An 11181-nucleotide genomic window follows, 5' to 3' on the forward strand; every position below is an offset into this window, starting at 1 on the left:
CTTGGGGAGGGGGTCTGCAGGAGGGGGTCTGCAGGCGCGTATGGAGCTGCCCGGGGGGGCAGGGGACTCAAGGAGAGGAGAGGGACACAGGGGAGGGAAGCGGTGGACGGAGATGCAGTTGCTGCTCTCTGGGAGGAGGTAGGAGGAAGAGGGGCGAAGGGACGAGGGCCTGGCAGGAGGGTGGCAACTGAATGGGGTAAAGTTCTCCTCCAGATAATAATAATGATAATAATGGTATTTTTTAAGCGCTTAACTCTGTGCCAGGCACCGTACTAAGCGCTGGGGTGGATACGAGCAGATCGGGTCGGACACAGTTCCTGTCCCACGTGGGGCTCACAGTCTCCATCCCCATTTTACAGATAAGGTCGCTGAGGCCCGGAGAAGCGAAGTGACTTGCCCAAGGTCACACAGCTGACAAGTGGCGGAGCCGGGATTAGAACCCATGACCTTCTGCCTCCCAGGCCCGTGCTCTAGGTCCAGGCTCCCAAACTCCGGAGGGGCCCCCCGGGGCTGGTCCGTTCCTTCCTCCTCGTCCTCAGACCCCGCTGCGACGGCCGAGAGGGACCGGCCGCCTGCCCAAGGGGAAAGGGGATGGGGCGGCCACCCGAAGGGGCGAGCCCGGCTTAATTCTCGGCAGATGCCAGGCCGCGGTGGGACGCTGAAATCGCCCGTCCAAACCCCGCGGAGACCGCTCGGGGCGGAGGAGGGAGGACCAAGGGGACACCTCCAGAGGCGACACGGGCTGAACCCCCGACGAGGATCTTCTGGATGCTGAGAGCGGGGCTCCGGACGGACAGGCGGGGCCCGAGTAGCCTCCTGCAAAGAGAACGAGACAGACATCGGCCTTTTTAGACTGTGTGCCCACTGTTGGGTAGGGACTGTCTCTATATGTTGCCAGCTTGTACTTCCCAAGCGCTTAGTACAGTGCTCTGCACACAGTAAGCGCTCAATAAATACGATTGATTGATTGATTCAAAGCCCGGGCCCACGCCTCCTTTCCTCGTCCCGTAAACTCCCGGGCCGCACGCCTGGGGGGCAGGCGGTCTGTCCTGGGTGAGGACCGGCCCCCGCTGCGGCTCGGGCCTGGGGACTGGGCTCCCGCGGGATCGTGGGGAGATCAATCCGTCAATCAATTGTATTTATTGAGCGCTTACTGTGTGCAGAGCACTGTACTAAGCGCTGGGGAAGTACAAGCTGGCAACATATAGAGACAGTCCCTACCTAACAGTGGGCTCACAGTCTAAAAGAGTGTTGCAGGGGGGAGGGAATCCCGGCCTCCCGCCCTTCACCCTGGGTGACCTCCCCCCACACTTCCTCCGTCCCCGACTACGTCCTGGCACTTGGGCACACTCTGCCCTCAATCAATCAGTCAATCGTATTTATTGAGCGCTTACTGTGTGCAAAGCACTGCACTAAGCGCTTGGGAAGTGCAAGTTGGCAACATAGAGAGACAGTCCCTACTCAACAGTGGGCCCTCAGGCGCCAGTGACACCGGGAATTCCCTCCTTTGCCCCCTAAATCTTGCGCTCTCTCTCTCTGTCTGTCTGTCTGTCTGTCTTTGTCTCTCCTCTAAGCCCCTAGTCCTCTAAGCCCCCCGCGTCAGGCCTTCAGCGGGACTCACCGGCCGAGGGAGGGGCGCGGGCGGCCGAAGGGCCGGGGGGTCCCTCCGCGGGCCGTGCCGGCGCCGTCGGGGAGGGGGCTCTGTCGTCCCCCTCCTGTCGCGATCCCCGAGCCGGCGACGACAGCGGAGGGCCGGGGTCCTCCGGGGGGTCAGCGGGGGGTCACTCCGGCCCTCGGGCCGGCCCCTGCGGAGTCCGACAGGTCCTGGGAGCGGCGGTCAGCATCTTGCGCGGCCGGCGGGGCTGCGTGGACCGGCGGGATCCTCCCGAAAGGACGGAGGGATGGAGGAGGGGAGTAGGGGGGGGGGTCGTCTAGAGTCAAGGGGCTCCTCCGCCCCGGCCCCACGACCCCCGGGCCGGCCAGACTCCAATTCCCGATGCCGCTCGGAGCGAGAGAGGAGGAGGGTGGAGGGGATGGACGGGCTGACGGACAGAAGGAACCCTCGAGCGGTGAGTGGAGGCCACCGAGGGTGGCCGCAGAGCCGGACAGGGGAGGCAGTCCACAGGTGACCCCGGCGTTGGCCGATCCTCCCCCTCCTCGTCCTCCGCCCCGCCGGGAGAGGACGGAGAGAAGATGTCGGGCGGCGGCGGGCCGGGATGGCCTGTCCAGCCGGGGGCCGAGCTTGGCCCGGGCGGGCAGCGGCCGGTCCTCCGCGCCGGGGAGGCCGCGAAGGCGTCTCCGATCCTTCCTTCCCGCCGCCTCCGGCTCCGGTTCCCCCGGCGCCCGGCTCCCACCTGCCAGGGGCGTCGCGGAGCGGCGGGGCCGGGGCGACCCTGGGGAGCGGCCCCCGATCCTGTCCGGGGGCTCCTCCCCGCGGGGCGCCCGGAGGCCGCGGACCCTCCGGCGGGGATGCGCGCCCGGGAGGCGGGGAGCGGCCGGGCGGCCGGGCGGGCGGGCTGCGGCTGGCGACGCCGGAGGACCGGACGGCCCGAGCGATGGCTCGGCTCGCAGGACGCCCGGCTTGTGCTGTGTCAGAAAAGGGGGGCCGAGCGGCGAGGAGCGGGGACCGTTTAAAGGGACAGTCTCCATTTCCTCTCCAATCCGGCGGGGGGGGCGGGGGGCGCGCCGGGGCGCGTCTCTCGAGGGGCGAGCGCGGCCGCCCGGACGGGGGGAGGTCCGGCTCACAGCCGGGACCCGGCTCGGAGCCCCACCCCACCTCCGGACCGCCCCCTCGGCCTCTGAAGGGGAGCTCCTGGACCCTTCGGAGTCCCTGAGTCCTCTGCCCTAAAGGGGTTTCCAGGGGCCATAATCATCAATCAATCAATCGTATTTATTGAGCGCTTACTGTGTGCAGAGCACTGTACTAAGCGCTTGGGAAGTACAAGCAGTAATAATAGTGATGATATTTGTTAAGCCCTTACTATGTGCCAAGCACTGTTCTAAGAGCTGGGGAGGCTACAGAGTGATCAGGTTGTCCTACGGGGGGGCTCACAGTCTTAATCCCCATTTTGCAGATGAGGTAACTGAGGCACAGAGAAGTTAAGCGACCTGCCCAAAGTCACCCAGCTGACGGTTGGCGGAGCCGGGATTTGAACCCACGGCCATCCCCCCTGCCTCCGAGCGGAACCCCTCCCAAACCGCCCCAGGCCAAGGGCTGGGGGAGCAGGCAGGTTGGGCGTGGGGTGGGGGGCAGTGAGCCTATCTTTGTCGAGGTTCCCGGCCTTCTTGAGGGTCAAGCAATCAATCAATCGTATTTATTGAGCACTTACTGTGTGCAGAGCACTGTACTAAGCGCTTGGGAAGTACAAGTTGGAAACATATAGAGACAGTCCCTACCCAACAGTGGGCTCACAGTCTAGAAGGGGGAGACAGAGAACAAAACCAAACATATTAACAAAATAAAATATAGAGTAGATATGTACCAGTAAAATAAATAATAGAGTAATAAATACGTACAAACATATACATATATACAGGTGCTGTGGGGAAGAGAAGGAGGTAAGACGGGGGGATGGAGAGGGGGACGAGGGGGAGAGGAAGGAGGGGGCTCAGTCTGGGAAGGCCTCCTGGAGGAGGTGAGCTCTCAGTAGGGCCTTGAAGGGAGGAAGAGAGCTAGCTTGGCGGATGGGCAGAGGGAGGGCATTCCAGGCCAGGGGGATGATGTGGGCCGGGGGTCGACGGCGGGACAGGCGAGAACGAGGCACGGTGAGGAGATTAGCGGCAGAGGAGCGGAGGGTGCGGGCTGGGCTGTAGAAGGAGAGAAGGGAGGTGAGGTAGGAGGGGGCGAGGTGATGGAGAGCCTTGAAGCCCAGGGTGAGGAGTTTCTGCCTGATGCGCAGATTGATTGGTAACCACTGGAGATTTTTGAGGAGGGGAGTAACATGCCCAGAGCGTTTCTGGACAAAGACAATCCGGGCAGCAGCATGAAGTATGGATTGAAGTGGGGAGAGACACGAGGATGGGAGATCAGAGAGAAGGCTGATGCAGTAGTCCAGATGGGATAGGATGAGAGCTTGAACGATCAGGGTAGCGGTTTGGATGGAGAGGAAAGGGCGGATCTTGGCAATGTTGCGGAGCTGAGGCCGGCCGGTTTTGGTGAGGGCCTGGATGTGAGGGGTGAATGAGAGAGCAGAGTCGAGGATGACACCAAGGTTGCGGGCTTGTGAGACGGGAAGGCTGGTAGTGCCGTCAACAGTGATGGGAAAGTCCCTCCTAGAGAAGCAGCGTGGCTCAGTGGAAAGAGCCCGAGCATGGGAGTCAGAGGTCGGGGGATCTAATCCCGCCTCTGCCACTTGTCAGCTGTGTGACTTTGGGCAAGTCACTTAACTTCTCTGGGCCTCAGTTCCCTCATCTGTAAAATGGGGGTGAAGACTGTGAGCCCCACGTGGGTCAACCTAATGACCTTGTATCTCCCCCAGGGCTTAGAATGGTGCTTGGCACATAGCGCTTAACAAATACCAACATTATTCTTATTTTTATTAAGGTCCAGAAGTCCTTCCTCTCATCTCACTCAAATCTCCCTTGCTGCAGTTCCCTGCGGTTCTCTGGTTTGGGTGTCCTGGCAGAAGGAGACTAGCTCTTTAGCACCGTGCATGCCGATCTTCCCTGAGGGCTGAGTAAGGTTGATGCACTGCTCAGTCAGCAGAGAGCACAGCCCAAGCCTCAGGGGCAGTGGCCCTGGCTCTCCCCGATGAGGATGGAGCCCCACGGACAGATGCAAGAGATGTGGGGTGGGGTGGCGGGAAACATCTGTCGTGTTAGCTCCAGTTCCATTCCTCCCATCTCCTCCTCCCCATCCCAGTGCCAAGCACTATCAGGTGCAATCTGTTGTATCCTCCTTCTTTTATTTTGTGGTATTCTTTAAGTACGTGGCTCAATGGAAAGAGCAAGGGCTTGGGAGTCAGAGGTCACGGGTTCAAATCCCAGCTCTGCCAATTGTCAGCTGTGTGACCTTGGGCAAGTCACTTAACTTCTCTGTGCCTCAGTTACCTCACCTGTAAAATGGGGATTAAGACTGTGATCCCCACGTGGGACAACCTGATCACCTTGTATCCTCCCCAGCGTTTAGAACCGTGCTTTGCACATAGTAAGTGCTTAACAAATGCTATTATTATTATTATTATTATTATTATTATTATTATTATTATTATTATTATTATTATGTGCCAGGCACTGTACTGAGCTCTGGGGTAGATAAAAGCTAACTGGTTTGGACACAGTCCATGTCCTATGTGGGGCTCACCGTCTTAATCCTCATTTTATTCATTCATTTCATTCATTCAGTCATTTTTATTGAGCGCTTACTATGTGCATAGCACTGTACTAAGCGCTTGGAATGTGCAACTCACCAACAAAAAGAGACAAACCCTGCTTACAACAGGTTCACCGTCTAGAAGGGGGAGACAGACATCAAAACAAGTAAACAGGCATCAATAGCATCAATATAAATAAACAGAATTTTAGATATATATATGTACATATATATACATATATACATCAGAACAAGTAAACAGGCATTAAAATAATTTAATAGAATTATAGATAAGTACATATTTATACAAGTGTTGTGGGGTGGGGAGGGGGTAGAGCAAAGGGAGCAAGTCCAGGCAATGGTGAGGGGAGGGGGAGTTGAGGAAAAGGGGGACTTAGTCTGGGAAGGCCTCCTGGAAGAGGTGAACCTTCAGTAGGGCTTTGAAGGGGGGAAATGTGACAAATGAGGTAACTGAGACACAGAGAAGTTAAGTGACTTTTCCAAGGTCCACAGCTGATATATGACAGAGCTGGGATTAGAAGCCAGGTCTTCTGACTCCTAGGCCAGAGCTCTTTCCAGTAAGTCACATAGCTTCTGGATCATCTTCCATTTATTATCTTCTTCTTCTATTTATTTTCTGCCTGGACCAGCCCCATCTCCCAGCAGGGGAGGGATGGAAGGATGGCTGGGGGTTGTCCCAGGGTTGTATGTGCTTAGGAAAAAAACAGGAAAATGGCACTGTGGCTTCAAGTCCAGTGAAACCCTTGAAGGAGGAGGGGATAACGCACACTCTTCTCCCCTTTCCCCACCCTACAGCACTTGTGAATATATGTCTATATAGAGAAGCAGCGTGGCTCAATAGAAAGAGTAGGGGCTTGGGAGACAGAGGTCATGGGTTCAAATCCTCGCTCTGCCAATTGTCAGCTGTGTGACTTTGGACAAGTCACTTAACTTCTCTGTGCCTCAGTTTTCTGTAAAATGGGGATTAAGACTGTGAGCCCCATGTGGGACAACCTGATCACCTTGCATCCTCCCCAGTGTTTAGAACAGTGCTTTGCACATAGTAAGTGCTTAACAAATGCCATTATTATTATTATAATTCTTATTATAATTATATTTATTTACATTGATGCCTGTTCACTCCTATTGACGTCTGTCTCCCCCCTCTAGACTGTAAGCCTGTTGTGGGCAAGTATTGTCTCTTTTTATTGCTGTATTGTATTTTTTAAGCACTTAGTACAGTGCTCTGTATAAAGTGGGCATTCAGTAAGTACGATTGATTGAATGACTGAATGAATACCCCAGTGGTTAGGGCATGAGCCTGGAAGTGAGAAGGACCTGGCTTCTAATCCCAGCCTTTTCACTTGTCTGCTGTGTGATCTTGGGCAAGTCACTTCACCTCTCTGCACCTCAGTTACCTCATCTGTATAATGGAGATTAAGGCTGTGAGCTCCATGTGGGACACGGACTGTGTCCAACCTTATTAGCTTGTATCTACTCCAGAACTTAGTACAGTACCTGTGCCTGTGCTTAGTGCAGTGCCTCGCATAGAGTTAGCTCTTAACAAAGGGAAAAAAAAAGTCCGTGCTCCAACTCCTCCATTGCAGCCACAAATGTGGTCAATGCAGCAGCGTGCTGTGCAAATGAGGCCCTCCACTTCCTACAGTAACCCTCCATCCCCCAGTGGTTTAGGATCCCATATTAGGATTTTATCTGGGGATTAATGGTATTTGTAAAGCACTTATTACATGCCAGATACTGTTCTAACCACTGGCACAGATACAGGTTTATCAGGTTGGATGAAGTCCCTGTCCTACATGGGGCTCATGGTTCATGTAGGAGGATTTATTCCCTATTTTACAGATGGGGAAACTGAGGCACAGAGAAGTTGTCAATCAGTCAGTCAGTCAATCATATTTATTGAGTGCTTACCATGTGTGAAGTACAGTACTAAGTTCTTGGGAGAGTAGAATATAACAATAAACAGACACATTCCCTGCCCACAGTGAGCTTACAGTCTAGGAGGGGAGACAGACAGTACTATAAATACATTACAGATATGTTAAGTGACTTGCCCAAGGTCACAAGATAGGCACATGGCAAAGTCAGGATTAGAACCCAGGCCAGTTGATTCCCAAGCCCATGCTCTTTCCACTGGCCTAGCTGCTTCTCCCTAGGCCATTTTGCAGATGAGGGTACTGAGGCCCAAAGAAGTTAAGTGATTTGCCCGAGACTACACAGCAGCCATTTGGCTGAGCTGGCATTAAAACACAGATCTCCTGACTCCCAGGACTGTGCTCTTTCCACTAGGCCATGAAAGTGCCCAGAGACATCCAGGGGTCCATCTCCTCTCAACTATGGAGGAAGGACTTGATTCCTGTTCGGGGGGGAATCCCGGGTCTCTTCACACTGAGCAGAGCAGGCTGTGCCATCTTCCCACCCACTGGGAAGAGGGGGTCCAGAGGGGGCCACATGGCACATGTAAATATCAGTACTTTATTTATTTATGTCAGTGTCTGTCTTTCTCTCTTAATTGTGAGCTCCTTGTGTGAAGGGAATGTGTCTGTTATATTGTTATATTGTACTCTCCTAAGCGCTTAGTACAGTGCTCTGCACACAGTAAGCCCTCAATAAATATGATTAAATGACTGACTGATATAATAATAACAATAATAATTATGATATTTGTTAAGTGTTTACTATGTGCCAAGCACTGTTTTAAGCACTGGGATAGATACAAGGTAATCAGGTTGGACACAGTCCCTGACCCACATGGGGCTCACAAACTCAATCTTCATGTGACAGATGAGGTCACTGAGGCCCAGAGAAGTGAAGTGATTTGCCCAAGGTCACACAGCAGACAAGTGGTGGAGCTGGGATTAGCCCACGTCCTCTGCCTCCCAAGCCCGTGATCTTGCCACTAGGCCATGTTTGTGTGCTCTGTGGGACCTGAACTTCCTCCCAGCCAGCACCAGGGGTGTCCATGCATGTGTGATTGTTGTGTGCTTACCAGAGGACTCCCCAGCCACCCTTCTTGCTAGGAGCTTGTCTCCTGTGCCACAAGAGGATTGGGGTATTCACGGTCCCAGCTTAGTCCTGCTCAGTCTAGCCCCAGCCTATGCAGGGCTCTCCATTCCATAACCAGGTCCAGGGGGTAGTACCCCACGGTGCCACTATCCATAATTCATCCACCTTCTCAGGGCTGTATCGTGGGTATGCTTCCCTGTTGCAATTTGCAATAAGAATTGTAATTGCAATTTGTTGGGGTCTGTTCCAGGACCAGTCCAGACTGGGTGGCCAATCCAGGCTCAATGGTGGTGAGAGATAACTGGCCAGGGTTGAGAGGATACCCTCCCTCCACACATCTGCCAAGCTAGCTCTCTTCCTCCCTTCAAAGCCCTACTGAGAGCTCACCTCCTCCAGGAGGCCTTCCCAAACTGAGCCCCCCTTTTCCTCTTCTCCTCCCCTTCCCCCACCTTACCCCCTTCCCCTCCCCACAGCACTTGTATATATTTGTACAGATTTATTACTCTATTTATTTTACTTGTACATATTTACTATTCTATTTATTTTCTTAATGATATGCATATTGCTGTAATTCTATTTGTTCTGACGATTTTGACACCTGTCTACATGTTTTGTTTTGTTGTCTGTCTCCCCCTTCTAGACTTTGAGCCCATTGTTGGGTAGGGACCGTCTCTATATGTTTCTGACTTGTACTTCCCAAGTGCCTAGTACAGTTCTCTGCACACAGTAAGTGCTCAATAAATATGATTGAATGAATGAATGAATGAAAGCATGCTCGATCCAGCTGTGCTTGGATCAGGCTTTCAGCAGAGATGGAGCCGAGGCTAGGGCCAGAACAGTGACTAGGGGCCACTACAGTGATTGGAAAGTGGTAGGGAGGGCAGGAGAGGTTGGGGGGTGGGGGATATCTGAGTGTGGGCTTCTCTGCTTTGGATGAGGGCAACACAGAATCGGGGTTGGATAGAAAGGAGAGGGGTGGTCTGACCCCAAACCATCTTCTCCACTCCCTCCCTCCCTGTGTCTTTCTTCATCCTTTGTTTCCCAGAAAATGAAGCCTAACTACTTCTGGCATCTTTGCTCTGGTACTTGCAGGGTGAGTAGAAGAGCAGCATAGCTTAGTGGCTAGAGCACAGACCTAGAAGTCAGAAGGACTTGGGTTTTAATTCTGACTCTGCCACTTGTCTTCTGTATGACCTTTGGCAAGTCACTTAACTTCTCTGTATCTCAGTTACCTCATCTGTAAGATGGGGATTAAGACAGTGAGCCCCATGTAGGACAGGGACTGGGTCTAACCCAGTTTGCTTATATTCACTCCAGAGCTTGGAACAGTGCTTGGCACATAATAGGTGTTTAACAAATATCATTAAAAAAGGAAAAAAAAAAAGTTGGTGTTTCAAGTCACTAGATGGATGCAGGGTGAGGAAGGAATTGTCTTCCCTATAGTGATTGAACATAGTGTTGGTTAGGGCTTTCACATTCAGGGCTACATTCATTCATTCATTCAATTGTATTTATTGAGTGCTTAGTGTGCAGAGCACTGTACTAAGCGCTTGGGAAGTACAAGTTGGCAACATATAGAGACAGTCCCTACCCAACAATGGGCTCACAGTCTAGAGGCTACATCATCCATTAGTGCAGAATCATTTCCAATCATGGTCTTTCAGGAAGTGGGGGTTATGCCTGTTTATGGGAGTAAGGCAGGATGGGAGATTCCTGTCTGGCCCAGAGTATTTGGAAGAGTTGTAGGTTGGTCAGTGTGTAGTTAGTCTCCAGCATGCATGAGCAGAAAATGAGTGCTACAGGAAATATTCACGTTAGAGCTTGTGATGTGGGAAACAAGCTTAAGTGAGACAAGGCACAATTAAGGGCAAATTGATTGCACCTGCTGGCATCCAGCTGCATGGGGAAATCTCTGGGCCCTTGCAGAACACAATTAATGGAACCCACACCCCTGTGAGAATACATCTATGGCTTGGTCCAGGAAATACCCTAGCCCAAGTAGGCATCCAGTGGGCAAGCTCTGGGTGGCAGATGGCTCTTGCATGCCCTTCTGGGGATAGCTGATAGCCTAGGCTCTTTTCTTCAATGGTTCAGGAAAGCCATGGCCCCCAGGGGGTAGGTAGTTCATCCCAGGTGATACCCAGCATGCTGGAGGGAGAACAGGAATTAGTGCTGACAGCTGCTGAGCCTTCCCACTCATTACATCATTCCCAAATGCTCATTAACGCTCAGGAACTCGGGGAGGTTTCAAAACTGCTCTCCACGTCTAAAATGTATGTATTTGTCTTCTATCTCTCAGAAGATCTGGAAGTCCTTAGTGTTCTACTTGAACTTTCTAGACTGTGAACCCCCTGTTGGGTAGGGACCATCTCTTTATGTTGCTAACTTGTACTTCCCAAGCACTTAGTATAGTGTTCTACACACAGTAAGTGCTCTATAAATACAATTGAATGAATGAATGAATGAATTTCACTCTCTGTCACAGTTCTCAGTTAGGATAGAACCTGCACTGCTCTCCCTTGTGAGCTTGAAATCCTGGTTTCACAGGTAAGATTTTTATTTTTTTCTTAATCTCCAGAGAGGGGTGGGGGAAATAGTTCCAACATCATTAATAGTATTTACTGAGCTCTTACTATGTGCAGAGTATTGTACTAAATGTTTGGGAGAGTACAATATAACAGAGGTGGTATACCCATTCCCTGTCTGTAATAAGCATCCATCCTAATGAGGCTTAGTAAAGCAAGGAAATGGACAGAACTGGGCATACTAATGAGTGCAGTGATGTTTTCTGTTTCACTGAGGGCTTTTCAAGGTTTCTAAAATAATTCCTTGCCCCACTCCCA

At 52.5% G+C, this 11181-nt stretch overlaps 1 protein-coding gene across 1 annotated transcript; it reads right to left on the bottom strand.

Moving 5' to 3' along the window:
- Window positions 1-401: 401 nt before the first annotated feature.
- On the bottom strand, window positions 402-9992 carry LOC119928812 (basic proline-rich protein-like). The gene is made up of 3 exons (XM_038747329.1): window positions 9960-9992; window positions 1622-2586; window positions 402-816 (listed from the first exon to the last, which is right to left on the bottom strand). Exons 1-2 carry the CDS (start codon window positions 9990-9992, stop codon window positions 1771-1773), a joined length of 849 nt encoding a protein of 282 aa, XP_038603257.1. The 3' UTR covers window positions 402-816; window positions 1622-1770.
- Window positions 9993-11181: the final 1189 nt, after the last annotated feature.

This window comes from Tachyglossus aculeatus, chromosome 5 (genome assembly GCF_015852505.1).
Source record: "Tachyglossus aculeatus isolate mTacAcu1 chromosome 5, mTacAcu1.pri, whole genome shotgun sequence".
Lineage (NCBI taxonomy): Eukaryota > Metazoa > Chordata > Mammalia > Monotremata > Tachyglossidae > Tachyglossus > Tachyglossus aculeatus.